This window comes from Sinohyriopsis cumingii, chromosome 2 (genome assembly GCF_028554795.1).
Source record: "Sinohyriopsis cumingii isolate HCF-2022 chromosome 2, ASM2855479v2, whole genome shotgun sequence".
Lineage (NCBI taxonomy): Eukaryota > Metazoa > Mollusca > Bivalvia > Unionida > Unionidae > Sinohyriopsis > Sinohyriopsis cumingii.
The window spans coordinates 152,465,645-152,487,536 of NC_142962.1; the positions used below are offsets into that span (position 1 = coordinate 152,465,645).

At 38.7% G+C, this 21,892-nt stretch overlaps 1 protein-coding gene across 1 annotated transcript; it reads right to left on the minus strand.

Annotated features, from left to right (window-relative positions):
- Window positions 1-1,200: 1,200 nt before the first annotated feature.
- On the minus strand, window positions 1,201-7,922 carry LOC149806103 (cytochrome P450 2H2-like). The gene is made up of 4 exons (XM_089950997.1): window positions 7,096-7,922; window positions 3,321-3,839; window positions 2,623-3,063; window positions 1,201-1,611 (listed from the first exon to the last, which is right to left on the minus strand). The coding sequence occupies exons 1-4, from the start codon at window positions 7,454-7,456 to the stop codon at window positions 1,412-1,414; spliced, it is 1,521 nt and encodes a 506-aa protein (XP_089807123.1). The 5' UTR covers window positions 7,457-7,922; the 3' UTR covers window positions 1,201-1,411.
- Between the last annotated feature and the right edge of the window lie 13,970 nt (window positions 7,923-21,892).

The window sequence follows — 21,892 nt, forward strand, 5'->3', positions numbered from 1 at the left end:
AGGCAAGAATTGTTAACAAATTTTCTCACACAACGTGACAACATGTATATGCCTATCACTTTCCGCTCAACATGCCCCTGGTTCAATTTTTGCAGTATGACCTTAAATTTTATATAGCTGTATTGCGAATCCCGAAACGCAATGGTTGAGCGGAATCCATGGACTAGCGTCCGATGTGAAACAAAGAAATTTACGTTTGTGGCGGGCAAGCCCTCTCGCTGACCGTTCAGGTCACCGGGGAAAAGAAATCCCTCTTGGCGGTGATATCGCTGCTGCGTTAACAAATCTGTACAGGACACCGTGAAGAAAATATTCTGGCGAAAGGCGTGTCCCTAGCAACAACTACTGCGGACCCGAGACAGAATTAGATATACAACTGGACTACGATAACTGACCACCGCCTGGAGAAAAATGCATTATCGCCAAAGAGATGCTGGTAAATGGCAGTGAGCAATTCCAGCTTGACGATAGTTTTCGACAGCAATGCATCCCATGCTATTATCAGCAAAGAAAAGTCGTGCGCGGGGTCAAGCTAATTATTTTTTGCAGATTTAATGCGCCCTGCGCGACTCCTCTCTGACGTGGCAGTGACATCGAACTATCGGTCTCAAAGTGACCATCACAAATCCAGTAATGAGTCGATACGGAAACACTCGCAATGTAATCGTGGGTCATGATCATATCATCGAGCGAGGCAAGACATCGGGCGAGGCAAGACATCGGGCGAGGCAAGATATTGCTAGATCCATTTGTAGGAAACCTCGGTCAGGTTAAGGAACACCTCAACCGTGTTGAGGCTCTAGGTCCCTGAGCGCGGTACAACACTGACTGCTCAGTTTCTCCGTCACATCTAATTACAACGCTAAAAAAAAATGCATTGAATTTGTTCTGCAACGTACTTTGTATTCGACGGAACCGCAGGGGTTTTCACCGGAATGTTCAAGCATTCAAAGTCTGCGTAAATTTCAGAATGCCTTGTTGTGGGGTTCCGGCATAATTGTACGCTTCAGCTTTTCGCTGACTCTCTGCAGTGAAAGTCATGACCGTTAAGCAATTGATTGGTGTTAAATAAATGATTGGAAAAGCTAATTAACAAATCATATAAATGTAAACTGTGAAACACGAAAGACGGTGCGAGTGTGAAATTAAGAGCTTCGTGGAGTGTGGTCACAAATACAAAACAAAAACGAAAGTCATATCTACACGCAAAGTAATAATTTAATTAAAGTCTAAGAATAAGAAGACCATACTAGCACACAGATGAATAACTTAAGTACAATAAAAAAAATATACCAGCACACAGATGAATAATTTAAGTACAATCTTAGAATACAAAGGTTATTAAACTAAGAATATTAGTTCATTTTTTGTCCATTGGCGATCAAGTCGGTAAAGTTGAATATGGTCAACTTTAAATAGGTAATTTTGTCCTCGGTATTGCTCGAATCTCAAACGGGTTGGGTCTGTGTGTCACACCGACCATCCCGTCCATTTCCTTAATGCAGAACGTCATTCCCTCTGGCGGCAATATCTCAAACTTCTGGACAAGAGCAGGGATAAAGAGAGACAGTTCCATTCTAGCCAGTGGCTCGCCAACACAGTTTCTTCTACCTGTAAATATGATTGTAGTTTATAGTAACCAGTTTTTAAATTTTTGGTATTTGCTTTTCTATGAGCTTCATAAAACAACATCGACAGCAAAACATAAGAGATAAACAACAAAAACAAAAAACAGTCACAATCAACACTGGACATTCTCCAGTAACTAAAGATTACATCCAAGATTCGGTGAGGGATTATACAAACTCAGCGAAATTTAAATTTAAACTTCTTTCTAAATATTATTCCTTGCAAGAAATCAAGAAAGAAAAAATATTGACCAAACCGGCAGTCGTTGAAATTTTGGATTACTATTGGTATTACCTTTTACATTTTGACCCGGTCATTCTCTCCTACCCTCCACCATCTCTTTATTACTATTACTGACGAAATAAATTAAACCGAAATAACTAAATGACCAAAAGCCGAGATATTATTATAGTGGAATGCAAAATATAGATTTGGTCTCTCTCTCTCTCTCTGACCGCTAGTGTTAGGACTGGTCGGCCTGGTGTCAGGATAATGTGACTCGGTTGGACATCATGCTACGTGTCTGCGGAATCATGCCCCAGTGCTAGACATCATTATAAACTGCCACACTGCAGACATCGTAGCGATATGACTGAAGAATTGTTAAAAAGCTACGTTAAAGATCCCAATCACACACACACACACACACATTTGCTCTCTCACCATGCTGAATCATATCTGAGAAGCTAAATCAAGAGATGAACCTAGAATAGCATAGTTTACTGACAATAAAAGTTTGTTTAGTAGCAATCTTAGCTTTGCCAATTTACAATTTTTCTGAAACTATAATCAACTGCACAACTCTTAAATGTTACCTTGGTATTCACAAAACAAAGACATAATATTTCAGCGACAGTGATGAACCCTTTTTAACAGCTCGCAAAATAACGAGCGGAGGCAAAATCACTTGATTGGTATGGCATTTAATTCATCCCATTAACTAACCTTCATGCCGAAGTTAAGAAATACGCATCGTTTAAAATATTAATAGACCTGTAAAGAATGGAATAAACTCATCTGGCTTCAGCAAGGTACCCTCTTCGCTAATGAATCTTTCTGGCCGGAATTCCTCTGGGTCGCCCCAGATTTTAGGATCGAATAGTACAGAATCAGTGTCCGGAATAAGGGGTGTTCCTTTAGGGATATCAAAGTCGCGAATTTTTGTGTCCACTGAGCACGTGTGAGGCAGGCTTACGGTAGCAACATTACAAATTCTCTGAATTTCCATGATAAAAGCTTCCGTGTAGACCAAATTCCGTCTATCTTGCAAAGATGGAAGTCGCTCTGTTCCAACTGCCTCATTCACTTCACGAAAAACCCGTTCCTGAATATCAGGTTTGGCTGCAAGATATAGAACGGCCCAGGTGATGGTCGTGGTGGTTGTATCCATACCGGCTACAAAAAGATCCGATAACGTTTTTGTCAGCTGTTTATCTGAAAAACAAATGAATTGCAGAAATTATTACGATTATAATTTTTGAGCTTCAGGATACATTCGTGCGCGAAATAACTACCAATTTTGTAGCTCTAAATGTTTTTATTTTTTAAGTGAGACTAATGACTTGAAAGTGATTTGTAAATCGTCCGCTTTAGGTGTTACCTTGTCACCTTGATGAGAACATTACAATTTGTATACAAAATTTAAAGTATACATGCAAATTATGAAACCTTTTAGAATCGAATTTACATACTTGTAAAAGTAAATTCTTTCTGATCTCGATTAGTCATCATTTCCAGCAGGAAGGCATCAATGAAGTCTTCTATTTTGTTCTCGTCGAAGTTCTCTATGTGTTTGTTGATGAGCTCGCCGATAAAACCTTCCACAATCTGTACATTTCTGAGAACCTTTTTAACATGAAACAGATCTCCAGGCAGGTGTCGCAGGAAAGGAAAGAATAAAAGAACAGCACTCGGTCCACCATTTTCCGTGCTTTCGTCTAGCATTGTCATCATTTTTGCAAATGTTGGATCGTCATGCTTAAAATGTTCTCCAAATGCCATGGCATTGAGAACATTGGATACACTAGGTTTTACAAGATGCTGTATGCGAAAGGGATTCTGGTTTTCTTTCTCGATTTCGTTTAAGAGTTTGGACACTTCGGTGTGGATCTTCCCTTCCAAACACGTCTTTCCAAATCCAAAACTCCTCAAAGTTCTCAAAGTAAATTTCCGAAGTTTGGTCCACAGCTCTCCTGATGAAGAAGCTATACCTAAATGCATAACAGAAAAAACAATCTTATTTAGCTCTTTGTCTGCACAAGTACGATTGAGAGAATATTCGCTAGAAACGAATGAATAATGAACATATTTCAGGGAGTGGGTGAAAAGATTAGTATTTTCACGAATGGAGAAACCACGAGAGAAAATACTTACGTTCTTCACTCACGAGAATAAATAAATCCGTTATTGACTAATAGAAAGCTAATTTTATTTTTATTTTATGCTCAAACGTATTGGCTAGAAATGCGTAGAGTATATTGAAGTAGCAGATTTCTTACTGGATCCCGCGCGATGTTAGCGGGTTATAATTTATGTACCGCTTTGTTATGTATATTTAATTTGCATTGTTTGTTAGTAAATTTTTAGAATTTGTCTTTACCTAATGTCATGCTGTGGGTAATGAAACTATGTATCTATTGTCTGACCTTGTCCAAAATCAATGACAGTTTTGGCAAACGGCTTTTTCTGAGGATCATTATCTAAAGCTGAGTCAAGGATATTGTATTTCTTATAGCTATACTACCTGGTGATTGTCATGTTTTATTTTGATTTTGGTCAGGGACATTATAATTATAACTTAAGATCTTTCTAGAACATTTGATCCTTATCCAGGGTTTTGTTTTGCGTCTTGGTTTTTCATATAACTGATGTTTTTAAAGTCTGTTACTCGCGCTTTAAGATACAGATGAATCAAATCGTATTACTTTTGTGTCTAGTAGTTCGTTTGGGCTGGAATTTATTTCTTTAATTCAAGTGATTTTTTTTTCTGGAAATACAGTGTGCTCATAAGAATATTATTCTTGGACAGAGACTTTCACTGGGATTTATAGTGAATTCAAACCTGGAATTATATAATTGTGATCCAACAAAAGATTGTTGGCACATCAACACTTTACGAGCTATCACAGGCGCATTAACACTTTCAGCGTTTAACTGAATTTAAATTTTGAACCAAAGTTTATTCAGAATTTTAAAGTTTTATGACTTGTGTCTCTAATTCGAGGATTATTTTGAGATTTAATTCGCAATACCGTAAGTTCTTTTCCATTTTCACTTTGCATTATAGGGAAATAAATTATTTTTTAAATTTCACAAAGCTTATTGCTTTTTACTCTTTTCTGTTACTTATTTAAAGAAGATAGACTCTAACAGCTATGCTTTGTGAATATTCGCACAGTAACATAATTCTCCTCACAATTCAAAGTAAAATAGCAAAAGATAAAAAAAAATTTGAACGATGCACAAATTTAAAAACTTTATAAACTGATTATTCATGTTAACCGGTTCGTCCGAATTCATCATCATTCGCCAATACTTGGCATATGATTTGTTTATTTTTAATTGTACAAATAAATTCAGCCTATATTAATTGTGTATTACACGCATTTACGTTTAACTCTTTTATGCTTTTCTTTCTGCTTTTATTTGTAACATACAATTTTCATTTATAAAGTAAGAGGACACAAACATGATAAAATATGGGTACTGCAATAGTAATCGATCTAAACTGGAAGTACACATCTTCGTGTGTTACTGGCCTAAAAAAAATAATAAAAAAACAAACCTGTTCACTAATATCCGCTTTATACTTTCTACCTTGATATTAATACATTTTAAATAAGAATAATGTCATCATTGTAAATTTGAACAAGACCTAGCCACTCATGCTCACTCGTGTACCGCTTTACAAGATTTTCAGCACTGCCATTTTGTTTGGCAATCGGGTTTTCAACATCGTTCTGATTAGATTGAAACATAACAGTGACGGTCATAAAACTAAGCGAACTTATGATGCAATGAGACCTAGTGGACAATGGTCACTGTCTACTGTGCATATGTGTTAAAACAAGCTTCGCTTCGCAAATCTCTCTATATTTAATTATGCATCTAGCAAGTTGCAATATATGCAAATCCACGCACGTTAGGTCATGATGTCTGTTATACACAACTTGGTGACCAGACAACATTCTCCTAACCACGTTAAGCAGGTGTGATCTATATCAGTTACATTTTTGAATGAGTTTCACTGAGGATCCCTGATAGTGTCCATTATGAACAGGTATCCACCGTTTTGGATGTGTCTGGAAAAGCATGTTAGACTGTAATATTTTGTGCAGTGATGAATTAAGACCCCCATATTTACATTTCTGTTTCAACATGTGAATAAGTCCGAAAATTTTAACAAAATCTCAGTACAAAAGGTAAACCAAACCAAAGTATGTCCGATCAAACTATACATCCCTTCCTTGAAACGACTTTAAAAAAGAAAGACATCCAGAGGATAGTTTAGATGTTATCCAGATGTCAATATGACAGCCATTAACAACCGGACTTGTTTTACAGTAAGTTTTAATGCTTTTAAATCCTTTCAAACATATGAATGATTTGAGATTTATAATATATATTTTACGTTCCAATGGTTTATTCTAAAATTGATACTTTACATACTAAGAAATCATATACATTTTTAAATCTAACCTTTTCAGCCACACACTCGTGTGTGTGTGTGTGTGTGTGTGTGGTTCTTTATTTGTTTTTGTTTGCTGCATAGTTGCAGACTTACTTTGCATTGTTTACGAGATCTTCGAATTGTACTGCACATTTTAGCCGATGACAATATTGTGCATTTATCCAGAATGATCATAACTGGTTATTTCCTCATACTGAACTTTTGTAACCATTGTGGCAAATCATGCTGCTTATGTCCACGTTATCATAATCAAATGTAATATGTAAATGGGCATATTTTTTGTGGTAAAACGTTGAAGTAAATGTTTTTGTCATTTTTCATTTTTATCACTGATTCTCTTGAATGTTATTCTATAACAAAACTAGCTTTGAGCACACTTTTATGCCATCAACCCTTGTTAATAATATACATTTTAGATATCGATACCAATACTGTTTTTCATGTTAAGCTCGTAGAATAAAATACCACCTATCTGAAAATTGTAGAAGGCAACGTAAACTAGCTTTGTGCCATTATTTAAGTTTTGTGAAAAAAGAACAATCCATTAGTGGTTGCTAATTATGTTCCTAACCTCAGAGTATTTTACCTTTATAAATTTGTTAATATCTTCCACTCTGGATGGTCTAGTGTTATTTCATCTTTGACTTTGAAAAATTACTTTTGATTTTGAGACGGTGATACACAAATATATGATTGTCTGGTTTAGCCTGGTGTAATCTGGTTCAGTTGACCCTGATCTCTCATATTCGTTACTATGCACTTACTCCTAAACTTACCTTGGTTTTCACCGATTAGATTAACCAAGAAGTCGGGTCTGTCAGAGAACTCTCCTCCCCGTTTTACAAAGACTTCTTTAATGGCCTCGTACCCACTGATGACAACAACAAGCTTGGGTCCCATATACAGCCGGTAGATGTCGCCATACTGCTTATGCAACCGTCTCAGAGATTTCCGTATATCCGGGTCTGCTGTCAGTTTCCAGGAGTTCCCTATTAAAGGAATATGCAAAGGCCCGGGAGGAAGCCTTATCCGAACCTGACTCAGGTAGAACCATAGCGTTAATGTTGTTGCCAACATTAGCACGATAGATATTGGATGCAAATACGATTCATGTACAGATGAATCCATATCGGGCATGCTCTTGTCAACTAAATTGGTTACACGTTTGGTATGAACTTTACGACTGAGAACTTACTGCTGTGTAAATGTATCGATTAAATTGTGACTGAACGTGTTTCTTTGTTTCTGAATCAGGAGATCGCTTTATATACCCTCCTAATTCGTATTTTTAGACTTCACCAACAACACAAAGCACACCAATACTTCGGCAAGAGTTACCCTTAGGACATAAGCTAGGACGACACAGAACACGAACTCGCGCGTTCGCACTCACACACTACACACACAAAGACCGTCTTTGTGCACAATGTGTACCGAACTGCGAATGCTGTGAGTGCCATGTGAGATAGATCTGGGTCTACGCTGTTCAACACTGATCGTGCATCATACACAGAAAGATAGTGTATGTCTAAGAATAAACCAGTCTAAAGCAAAAGATCAACTGACATGTAAATAACATACAAATTCGGATATAAATAGTCCTTCAGTACAAAACACGCATGCGCAAACGCAATTACATGTCATGATCGACAAAGCACTCGGAATTTGATAACATTCTAGTACGATGGCTGAGTGAGAGAACAACAATGTAGTTCATCAAGTAGTACGCGGTTACTTTACAAATGGTGAATAGTTAGGTATTTTGTTTTGGGTGTTTTTCAAACTAGCGTTCTAGATTATGACTCATATAAAGATAGTTCGATGAAGGTAAATTAAAGAATTCAATCCGATACTATCAGGGTCTTGTTTTCTTCATATTTTCCCCGCGACTGAAAGCGTTTCCTAGCTGATAACCGTGGACTGATTATACATGGGAAAGATCGTCCTACAATTTGGCTGTAAATACGAATGTATGGAACGCCAGGGCTGTCTTAATATGACAGTTGTTATTATATTATGTGGAAACCTCTTTATATGCTGTGCTTTTGTACTTATATGATGTGCGCACTTTATATGCTGTGCTTTTGTACTTATATGATGTGCGCACTTTATATGCTGTGCATTTGTACTTATATGATGTGCCAACTTCTTTATATGATGTGCATTTGTACTTATATGATGTGCAAACTTCTTTATATGCGGTGATTATATGATGTGCAAACTTCCTTATATGCTGTGCTTTTGTCCTTGTATCATGTGCAAACCTCTTTATATGCTGTGCTTTCGTTCTTATATGATGTGCAAACTTCTTTATATGTTGTGCTTTCGTTCTTATATGATATGCAAACTTCTTTATATGTTGTGCTTTTGCACTTATATGATGTACAAACTTCTTTATATGCTGTGCTTTCGTTCTTATATGATGTACAAACTTCTTTATATGTTGTGCGTTCGTCCTTGTATGATATGCAGCAGCAGATGGACTGAGCCCACCAAGTTTTCGGACAAAAAGTACCCCCTAATCGAAACTATTTTTGATAGAAGGTCTTATTTCACAAAATAAACCCTCTATTCAGAAAACTATGACAAATAACTCCTCTCTGCTGACTAGAAGAGTTATTTCAACAAAGATAACTCACTATAAAAAATATTTCTTGACCGGGGTGACGTCGACGAAACGCTTGGTGGCTCAGTCCCTCTGCTGCTAGCGATGTAAAATATTTTAGGATTTCTGTTGTGAATTAAAAATTTAAGTTAACAATAATGGCCAACATTGGAGAAGCACATTCTGCTAGACTGGCTCGAGAGCGACTAGAAGCAATAAAAAAATTTCTTCCTGTTCGTGATAGTGTCAGAGAAAAATTACAAGCACGGCAGCAAGCACAAGTTGAATTTGCAACAGGTGCAGAAGAATTATTTAAACCTGTTACAACAGCTACTGAAAAAGCTGCGGCGGTCACCAAAGAAGCTTTACTGGGAGATGAAAAGGGTATTCTTCCAGTGTTAAAACAAACCGCTTAGCAAACTGAAAAGATTGCTAGAAGAACCAAACAAACAAAAAAGATTTTACGAGATCTTCCAACTGATATAGTTGCAGCTCAGCCTCCACCCACCGTTGTAGCTCAACCTCCACCCACCGCTGAAGTCGCCGAAGCTGCTGCACCCAAAGTAGCAAAGGAAATTGTTGAACTAACTGCAAAATTTAATCCGGGTTTTATTAAACTCCTTAGAAACACACCAGAAGAAAAATTGCCTGAATTGATGTTAGAGGGTTTATACAGCAAAGAAAAAGTTTTAAACGAGAAATATAAGTACACGACTGATGACAATTTTGTTAAATGGGCGTATCGTGTATATCACAACAAAAAAGTGTTCAAATCTAACGATCCAACATACTCAAAACTTATAAATGCAATAAAGAAACTTGACAAAAGTAGACGACAAGAACCTCCACCTCCCTATTCACCGCCATCAGAGAAGCGTCCAGATGAAAGAGGTGATATTCTCGAAGATCTTGGCTTACTCTATGGGGCTACAGGTAGTGGTCTTGGTGGCCACATTACTTGTCCTGATAATATCATCAATGATGTATCACGGCTAGAAGTTCTCATCGGAGGAAAACGAGCTGGAAATAACTCACCAGAAATAATTAATGAAGCCGCAGATATCTGTCAGCGATTATTTCAACGTGGTATCATGGATACTCACATCTATCGGGAACTTATTGATGAACTCGTCGATAGCGACTGAGGTTGCCGCGATTAGAGAAATAACAATTAAATAAAATGATAGTACACAATTCTCATCTTAGACCAGTCATGGTCAGGGTTGTAAATTCACGAGTGCCAGTATACAGAATGACTTATGGAGACGGATTCGGCGATGTTGTTCAAGGTTTATTTACGAGAATGGCACCTAAAGCAATACCGATCGCAAAACAATTATCGATGAAAGCCATTGATGTTATTAAAGATAAAGCTATTGGCGCTGCTGGTAGCGCTGCCGGTAAAGCATTCACAGCAGTCAAGGATAGACTAGCACGATTGATACGCAGAAAACCTCCGCCGGTAAAATTACCAGCCACCGCAGACATGCCAGCAAATGTCAGTAAAGTAATAAATGAAGCCGCAAATCAAAAACTAGCCGCGCTAGTCAACGAAATTCCTGAACAAATAAACACAAGTTTGGTTGCGGGAAGTGGTCTTCGTTTTAGACGATAACTTTTACAATAAAATGTTCAAACGGGAATCCGACCCAGCATTCGACATAGACGAACCGGTTCTTAAAAATGAATCAGTGCGTGATATCAGTATTACTCTTATGACGCACGAGAACCAAATAAACGAGGATGAATTGAACTTCAGGCTCAGGATACAAGTAGATATTTCCTGCCTGCTGAAGCATTTATTGAAGTAGAAGGTGAAATTAAAAAAACTGATAACACAGACTACGCGGCTGCATTTAAAGTCGGTTTTGTCAATAACGGAACTATGGCCTTGTTTGATAGTGCTACCTACATGATTGATGGAAAAAATATTGAATCAATTCAGAAGGATGTCGATGTTGCTACAACAATAATTGGTCTGGCAAGATATTCTGATGATTATACAAGATCAGCCGGTCCATCAATGATGTTTGCCAAGGACACTTCTAATCATCCTAACGATGATCAGTACAATATTAGACGACCAAGAAACTTTGCCGCCAACGCTGACGCTGATGTGAATCCGGTGGTTCATGGTGCTAATGCAAATTTTAATTTGGGTTTCGCCGCGCGTAAATTAATGTTGAGCGGAGATAGTAAAAAATTTTCTTGTGCGATTCCGCTGTCGCATATCTTTGGATTTTGCCGAGATGTCAGAAAGGTAATTTTCGGAGCAAAACATACAGTCGTGCTTGTTAGAAAAGGCGACGACAATGATGCGCTATGGCGAGAAGCTGGTGCTGGTGCTGGTGATGCTGGTAAGGTATTAATAACAAAACTAGCACTGTGGATGCCGGTAATGACTCCTGCAATTGCCGAAGAACAGCGACTGCTTTCTTTTATGGATCAAGGTGGTAAAACGCTGCTATCGTGGCTTACAACAACCACAGATAGTATTCAAAGTACCATCAATGGTTTATTTACCTGGCATATAGCATCACAGCAGGGAGTTGCAGCGCCGCGACATATTTTCATTGCTCTTCAGAGTGTTGCACGATTACACGATCAAACACATTCGCATATGATATTTGATCAACTTGGTATCACTGACGTTTCTCTGAGAATAAACGGACATCAGGAACCATCCGAGAACATAATGCTAAATTTTGGTAATAATCATGTTGCACGTGCATATCAACGATTGACGAAATATCTAGCGCGCGATCTAAATATCGATACTGGTTTGCAAATATCACAATTGGATTTTATATCTCATTATCCAATCTATTATTTCTCGCTGAAGCATCTTGATCTGACCAGACAGTCTGTCGTTGATATTCACTTTCGGGCTACCGTAAATAGAAACGTAGCAGCTATAGCTAATTACAGAGCCGTCGCGGTTATTCTTTCCGATAAAACAATGTTGCTTGAAGGTGCTGGCGGCCGAATGATACTCGTTGATACCCCAGTGGAAAACTTGTAAACAATTAGATCAATATCGTATTAAATAAAATGTCATACAGTCATGTTGATGTTACTCTGACTCCTGGTCAGGTAAAGAAATTACAATCGAAGAACGCGAGCACATGTGGGACATCAATAACACTAAAACACGATCAGCTAACGGGTGGTTCAAACAAACTGTCATTAACTAAAACCCAACTAAAACATTTCAATAAAGCGAAGCAAGCAACGACTGGAGTTCGACTTGATCTCTCTCCAGCCGCGGTCAAAGATATGGTTAAAACCGGTGGAATATTTCCTCTTCTCGCCGAGATACCAGCATTGATAAATGCTGCTGCTCCCGCAGTCGCAAAAGCTGCAGCACTTGGTGCAGTTGGAACCGCTGCTGGAATGGCACTAAAGAAAGCCACTGGGTGAGGATACAAAAAAAGGGATCAGGGCTAAGACTACCGGGAACTCCGGCGTCATGGTACCCCAAAAAGTTCTAAGTGTTTTCAACGCTAGCGTTTTCACTCCGATGTCAAATTTTGATTTGCTTGATGCTGTTAAACAATTACGTATAAAGAATTTCAGAGGTGTATTTATGCGAGATGAATTACCAGCACGACCGAATAATCCAGAAACCGGTATTATTAATCTCGACAACAAGGAAGGTCCTGGAACTCACTGGGTTGCTTACGCGATCGATCCACGTGGAATTATCTATTTTGACTCGTACGGGCTAGCACCGCCAGTTGAGTTTTTCAGGTACGTCCAAAGATTTTCCAACATTCCAGTTTGGCAGTCAACGTTACCAACACAAACACTGATTGATCCTCCCATTTGTGGTCAGGAGGTTTTAAACATTCTTGACGCGATAACAAAACACCCAAAAACTTCTCCTCACAAAGTCGTGCATGAATACACCACAGATGTGATTTCCAAATTTAAACAACCCCATAACTAATAATGGTTGATATTTACGGAAGATCAAGCAGAACAAAGGAAGAAAAAAAAGATATCGATTTATCAAAGTATGCGACCAAAGATGAAATTGATGATCTTTTAAATCTGACCGGGATAGACCCAGATGAGGTTGTTATTTTTCAGGACAGGCACGGCAAACTAAAAACCAGTAACATTAAGTGGAATGACATAATTCGCAGGGTTATTGGAGCTGTCACGGACAACATCGTTGTATTCACTGACAGCGGCAGAATCAGAGATTCGTCGATATGAATTGCGATGCTGCGAGATGATGCACGAAAAGTCGCAGGGGGACGTGTAGCGAAGACCGGTGATACAATGACAGGTGAACTCAGCATGAACGGCAACAAAATAACCGTTCTAAAAGATCCAACATCCCCCGAAGATGCCGCAAACAAACAATACGTAGACACCATTGACGGTAAACTAGCCACTTTGCGGGCAGGGTATGATGTTCACGTGGGTGCGTTTACAAGATTTCGAAGAAACTTTCAAAAAACTGATGAGTCCATTGATAAGTTCTTTGGGGTTCCTCCAGTCATCGACATAAAACTTTCTGAAATCAAGACCGACATTGACACGATCAAACAAACACAGCAGGATATCGTATCGGGAATTCCTGAGATCGTTAACAAAACCAGTCTGATTAAAGTCCCCACTGGAGTTACCCCCGGGCATATCACCAACATCGTATATACGGTATCATCTGGATTCGCAACATGGTCCTGACAAAATAATTCACTCAAATATACAGCAACAGCCACTGGCGTGTACAGGTTGTCTGTGTTTTCCGCCGCTAAATTTGAAATCTTCACAACGTTTCCATGGAGACATTCCACTGACAAATATTCCGGGGTTGTGACTATCATATTAAACAGCGGGACCGAAGAAATATTTATACTGGAAGCCGCAGACAAGAAATTAACCGCAACATCTTACTGGTGGTGTTTGGAATTCGTCGCAGAAACACCTCAATTGGTCACCGCGTAAATTAATAAAATGGCATCAACGACAACATTAGACGCTCAGCAATACCGGTATGATCAAGTACGCGAATGGCAGTCAGCGCTAAAAAACACTATTGACAGATGCACAACAAAAATAAAAAAATACAAACGGCGTGTAACCGTGCTAGACACAATAGTGTATTCGGTATCCGCGGTAGTTGCATCCACGGGTGTGCTATTATCAGCGCTGACACCAATGACAACTGCAATCGCGATTACAATCACAATTTCAGCATCAACGACGATTGCAGGAGTTGCTAATATAATTGCAAAAAAGATATCCTTGTACGCGATAACAAAATTACACGAATATGAAAAGTTAAACAACGCGGCCAACAGTGCCTACTCGAAATTGTCCTCGTTGATATCATCCAGCCTTGACGATACAACAATATCCGACTCCGAATTTACGCTGATGTCTAGCATATACAACGATTACGAGCGCGCAAAGAATCTTAATTTGAAAACGATGAAGATAAATAATGACGGAGATACTTCAAGAGATATCCGCGAATACAGCTCCGGTAAAAACATCAATGATAACAATATCTTCGACGCAGCCAGAGTTTAATATTAATTTTCCAACTGCAATTCCAGTAAAAGAAATCGCGCTGGCACAATTACGAGTATATCACAGTTGGCCCAATATCAGGTCGACATCATTTCACGGACAATCGCCGAATAACTCATTTGTTTTTTCGTATCAGAATAGCGCTGACGGCACACCAGATTGGAGCGTCATTGCGTTACCCACTGGAAGTTATCAGATAGAAGAAATCAACAAAGAAATACAGCGTCAAATGAAGCGTATCACCACCAAGGAAGCAAAAATCAATATAACTGCACACGAGCCAACGCTGTCCACGGTCATCGAAATCTCAACACCGGGTTACCACGTAGACATTTATAACAGTTCAATCAGAACAGTATTAGGATGGCCTGAAAATCCACCACCGGCACCACCGATACCACCCCCTGCACCCGAAAAATCCGATTATATCACTGACGCGAAGTCATATCACGGAATTACACCCGGTTATAGGACGCGTCTGGATAATATAAAAGGTGCAACGGTGGATAGGTGGATCCCGCCTCTTAGCGACGGCGGCGATATTGTGTGGACTTTTACTCATACAACATATCCAACGGGGGTGAGGGGATTAGGATTTCGTGTTTATCTGAGCGAAATTACTGAATTTTTTAAAACTATTAATGTGGCGCACCGCGCGCAACTAGCGCATCTACGGCAACGCTTCCAAGAACATCTTTCTGATGTAACAGGTTCACGTGGAGAAATTATTAAGCAAATCGAAATATTAAATCAGATTGCCGCAGATATGGAATATATTAACCAACGAATGATTCAGGTAGTAACTAACAGTAGCTCCATCATTAAACAACAATTTTTGGATAAGTATTCGCTGAGCGAAGCTGAACTACCGAATTTTAAAATACCAGGATACGTTTCCCCGGTCATCCTACGAAAATACGTCACTGATATCGTCGATGAGCACTTCGATGACATACTTGCACAACACAAACGAATATTGCCACCGCCAAATATCCTCAGACACGATAATTCCACCAGCGGTGATGGCCGGCATATTTCTCCCGGCATCGTAAATATCACTGATGTCGTCGCGGTCAATCTTGTATGTGACGCAATTGATGGCAGTTACAACATAGACACAACAGTATCAAATCAAGCCCAGCAAGGGTTTATACTATACTCATTTACTCCTAGAGAACCACCTGGGTTTTTGATTGTGCAAGAGCCAATCAATCCAGTATTTCTGCGGTGTTTGAGTCCGACGCTGACAAGGATGAATTTTAGAGTCACTGACCAACAGGGTAGACTTTTGGACCTACGTGGCGAGACTGTTAGTATTAATCTGCTGGTGAAATCCTAAAGGATTTCCGTCGTAAAAAATCGAAGATTTTTTCAGGGACTTTCAATTAATAATATCATATCATAATAATGTCCAAAAAATCTTCGAATTACCAGAAGTATGATGATGAAAATCTTATGACAGTTCTGACGACAGTGATTTTGTTGTCAGTGATGAAGATCTCTCTGACAGTGATTTTATTGACAGTGACAACGACGACGATGATAGCACTGTGGGAAACGCTAGAGACATCACCATCAGCGACAGCACTGTCATAATAAATTATATTAAAAAATAAAAAAAAAATATAGTATGTATCAGCACGTGAAATGTTCCATCGTTGACAAGCGCGCGATTGAAGAATTCATCCGAAAAATATTTACCGGAAATCATTTACCGGGCTATGTTAAAATAATCATCGATAAGTACGGCAATGATGATTTTTTACTGACAGATTTTCAGCTGAAGCAATTCCGCGAAAACAATATCACGATGATTAATTGTGAGGCAGACCAAATCCTTAATTATGTTCACTCGTGCATTTCACGGGATCATCTCGATAAAATACTGCAGTGAAAATCCTTTAGGATTTTTAAAAATGTCTTTGAAAATATTTTACTTTGTATATATTTTTTTTTACCGCTGACAATTTCGCTGATTTTCATAGGGTATTTGCTAGTAAAAACCAGAGAAACAGTCCAAAGTCACAGATTCATAGGGGTATTTGCTAGTAAAAATCAGAGAAATTGTCCATTTTCCTCGATTTGATAGAGGTTTTGCTATGAAAACCAACGAAATCGGACAGTTGCATAATTTACACAGTAAAAAAAATATTACTTTTTTTTTTACTTTCGATTTCACTTCCAAGTAATGCAATCAAGGTGAGGTATTTACTTCCTCGTCAGTGACGAAGCTATCATTGACTTCAAAATTCTCTGGATTTTCAGCGGACATACAATGTTTCAATTTTCTGACCCGATTATTAATTATCTTCTTTGTTTCATACTCAGCTGCCAGTGCCAGCCTGATCTTTTCGATTGCACGAGACAGTGGAACAAATTCATTTATTTGTGTCTCCGCTACGCTGGCCAGTGATTTATACAAATTATTTTGGATCATCTTTATGAATAGATATTGAGCAGGAAGAATATAACGCCCTGCGCATTTAGCTTCGTATAATGATTCAAAATCTGACAGAATAGTTTCAACATTTAGTAATATTTTAAATCCTTGTTTTTCTAATTTTTTAATAGCATCAATAACATTATTGATATTTTCTTGATTCATATTTATATATATTTTTATATATTTAAAATAAAAAAATAAACAGTAGCCACTGATTGGCTTATGGGTCTCCACGAGGTCCTTTCAGACTTGAGATTGTGTTTAGGTAATTTTTTTATTTTTCAGATTTTTTTATCTGAGTCTTACAGAGCTTTTCAATAGCTTCTCGGCATCCTCGTGATCGGTTCTTTTAGCTGTATTTTGACAGTAGAGCTCACTGTTTATTTTTTTACAGCGATTGTATTTACAATCAATAGGACGGTACAAACATATAACTTAATTCTAACTTATCCTAGGACGGTACAAACATCGATGCGAGGTTATAATTCGACATCCAACAAGTTGCACACCCACCCCCGAAAATCAATCCCGTTTTGGGGTAAAAGGTCACCCCGGAACGAGGCGATAACGGAGAAAGTTGTGCAACTTCGTTGGGTTTCGAAACCCCAATATGGTATCGGGACGATATTGTATATAAACTGACTGATACTTGAAAGTTCAGAAATAGCTCAGCGTGATTTGTTTAAAACGTATTTTCTTAAATATTATCGTGTGGAAACTACAGATGAACCATAAACCCGAACAAGTGTAATAAAATAGCGATATTGTCTGTGAAAAAAAAGGTAAATACAAGTTTGCCTGATAAAATCCAGAAGATAAAATCATTCTTGCGCTGTCACCTTGATAGCGTCAAGGGAAGTTATTTACTTCCTTGTGCGGAAAATCGTCTGCTCGTACCTGTCAAGGTGACAACGGGGAAATAATTGCATCATTGATTTTCACACAGTCGCTGCAGAGTTATCTCCGTTGGAAAATTCTCGTGATAACGAAATACAATTTTCTGATTATTATACTTTTTTGCCAACGCGGATTTATATATTTTTTTCTGCAACTTTTTGTACTGAAGCCGCACAAATACCGAAATACTTGCCAGCTGCATATACCGAATGAAATATTATTTCTTCATTTGTATTTAAATTCATGGAAACAACCTTCTTGGCTCTTTTATTGTTACGGCCAGTATTACCAGCCTTGCAATTTTCGCTCTGCGTCACAGCTCTTAAATTAGATAAATTATTATTAAGTTTATCTCCATCAATGTGATCAATTACAAGACCCTTTTTGATCTCTCCGCGGAAACACTCGAACAAGAACCTATGATTATAATAGGTTTTACCCCCAGCAACCTTAAATTGGAGATAACCAGCATTATTAACAGTACCAACTGGTTTTTTCCGCCTACAGTGTCTCGCTATTCCCTCGCGAGATGCTTCATAATTCTTAACGGTTGGATGTGAGACAAATTCTTGATTCATTTATACTATAATATATTTGTCTAATTTATAATTTGTTTGAAAACCTAGTTATATAATCACTTTCGGATTTTAACGCGTCTCCGTTATTTTTTTTATTGTAATATCGCTTGAGTTCACGGTATCGTTTTCCCCCGCACCCCGCACATAATTGTGTTTTACCTCTGACACCAATGCCACATCGCAGGCAGGGAATAGGTCCTGTGCTTCCTCGTTTGATGCTCTGTATATGTTCACCGCAGAATTCCTTTCTGCAGGACTTACCACAGACTGTTACAGATCCAACCTTTAACCACTTGCACTTATTCATTTGTATATACAATATTTTTAATTTAAATATTTGTCTTAAATATAATATGGAAGAGTTTTCGAAATTATCTGGCGCTGAGAGATTCGATCTTGACAGGCTAAACCCCGATCCACGACGACGGCATCTAACTGATCTGTTTAATATTATCAACGAGGGTAAAAAAGAATTCCACGACGACGGCGCCTTTCATGTATGGTCGACATTTAAAATTATCCGCGACATTGACTCAGTCAATATCATTGACGAACTCTTCTTCGGTGATGAGGTCATCATCGATGCTACAATGACTGATGCCCGAGCAAAAACAATTATTGATTATATTGATTTTCATCAACGTAAAATGAAATATTTTTTCAGAATAAAATTTATCGTGAAAGTAGATTCCGATGAGTGGATTATCCGTGACAAACTTGACCCTGTTCTTGCTGCTAACGGAAAGACCGAGCTGTTAAGTAAAGATTCCAAACCAGGAATGCTGACCGGGATTGATGTACCATATTACGCTCGATCGTATCCTGTAACCGCAGTCATTTATGGAATATACCCGGTAAAAAAACCAAAAATTGATAAACTCACCCCGATGAAAACTTCGATGGTGTTGAATTGTGTAGCCGAGCGAGTAATGGAACATTTTAAAAACGCAAAACGAGGAAACGGTTTAACCGATTTGCGACGTGAAAAAATAACATCATGGGGTAAATCGGTTAAGAATACCGGGGCAACAATAAATGATGTTGCTGCGATATCAAGTAAATTAAAATGTTCAATAACAGTAAAAACACTAACCGGAGAAATATTATACAGTTCGAAGCATTATAAAAAGTCAGGAACACCGATTGAAATTATTGATCATAATTCGCACGCGTGGACTGATGCGTTTGCAATATTTCCACGAGATCGTGTTGTCAAGTTTTATCGCGGAAAGATATACGAGCTTATTTACGCGCTGAGTAAAACCGATCCTGTGTCGGTGTGGTTATTTAGGAGCTCTGAAGATGGCGACTATGATCAATTTGTAAGACCGAACGGAGAATTATACCGGACGGAATCGTTGCACCAGGAAATGAAAAAACTCGCAAAAACATATATGAAAAATGCTAGCGAAGAGCAGTTATTGGTTAATTGTTTTACAGTTCCAAGTGTTGCCGCTCACGCCGCAAGAGAAAGAAATTCGTGGAGACCAACCCGAAGTCAGTTTCTTTCGGATATACAATTAAGTTGTGTCGAGTATGGACACGGCGGTTTATGGAATACCCGATATGACTACCGGGATATGATTTCCGTGGATATGATTGCCTGCTACCCAGGAAGCTTTCTCGGGAACGGCGAGTGCCGCGAATACTTTAAGCGATTCGGACATCCCACGAACTCGATGACACGAGTCGCCGTAAACGGCAGTTTACCCGATTTTGATTTGACGGAATTTGCTCGTGTGACTTCGTTTGAATTCGCCGCGGGACTTCATCCGATTTGTTATGTTTGGTTTGGCAGACACTTCGTCGAGAAGCGCTGGGTACCAATAGTGTTATTGCGATATATGCTTGACAGCGGCATGCTGGTATCGCTGACCGTCAGCGAAGCAATCATATGTTATCGACCGCAGACCTCAGTTTGGTTACCAATACCAGAACGTGTAACTCTCGATGAAGTTATCGAAGAATGGACACAAGCACGTCAAGAAACTCCTATTGATGCTATCCGCGAGGGAGCTCCTGAAATTCTCAAGATTAAACTCAAAAACAGTGAAAGCACAGCGAAAGATCTTGGACGAAGAATAATCGGTAAATTTACTCAGGGTGCAGCATTTGATCATAAAATGCATCACTCGCGGTTGATTATCGATGAAGCTGAATTGGATTTTATAATCGCCGACGTGGTTGCCAGAGACATATTTTGTAACAGGGAGGATGTGTTCTTGTCCGACGGGAAAAAGTTGGGCACAATTGTAAGTTATATCGACGGAGAATCGCCTCAATACACACATTTGAGATCTTCAATGCTGGCTTATGTTTCTATAAATTTGTTATCGATGGTAAATCGATTTCCTGACCCATGCCATACTGGTATGGCAGTTAGAGTTGCAACGGATTCATTTTATATCAATAAAAAATATTCAGAATCACTGGCTCGTTTTACAAGCACTGATGAATCATGGAGTTCGTGGAGAATAAAAGCGGAGATGTTGCACGAGTATTGTGAATCCGCTGATGTTGCAATAGAGGATGATTATTGTAAATCAACAATGCCGGAAATATCTTCCGCACCATCTGTGGATGATCCAATCGCTAGACATAAAACCGTTTATTTAAACGGACCAGGAGGGTCTGGTAAAACAACTCCAGCGACTGAATTATTTCGAAATTCAGATATGATTGTGCTAACACCTACACACAGACTTGCCAGGGAGATGAAACAGCGAGGAGTCAATTCTTGTACTTATCACAGCTTTTTCAAGTACAGCGGCGGTACGTGGACGTCAGATCGGATTGGAACAAAATATATCAATGATATAATAATTTGGGATGAGATATGTACGGTGCCACTGGAAACGTTAAAAACATTTCTTGATTGGCTGCTAACGAAAAATACTGCAGTGATTATGTGCGGCGATCACGGTCAACCACCTCCGTTTGTCGGCGCATCTCCTCATGATTGGCTGAGGAATTTTGTTGACTATTACCAGGAAGTGTCTGATGATTACCGAGCACTTGATGCAACATTGAAAGAATTTAAAACACTAATCAGGCTACAACCGAATAAAATTCAATGTGAAATTATGCGCGAGATGATTCCTGAAACTTCGATGAGTGACTTTTTACGCGTGTGGAAACCAGACGATTTGATAGTGGCAAGTAGAATGATAGTCAGAGACACACTTCAACCGCAGCTATTTCGGTTGCAACAAAAAAAGTTTCCAATGTTGCCAACGCCGTTATGTTATAGACCAGCTGATACGCGGTTACAAAATATAGATGTTGATATTCCAGGAAAGACAGAGAAACAGAATTTAGTGCTGAATGATATTGTGCTAGTTGACATCGATGCTGTCGAGGATGCACTAGCGATGAATAAATCCCCGTGGACGCTAGGATACGCTATGACGATTCATTCTTCTCAAGGACTGACTATTTCATATACAACTGTCTGGATCATTGATGATCGAATCGAATGGTCGAACTTAGTTTACTTGGCTGTG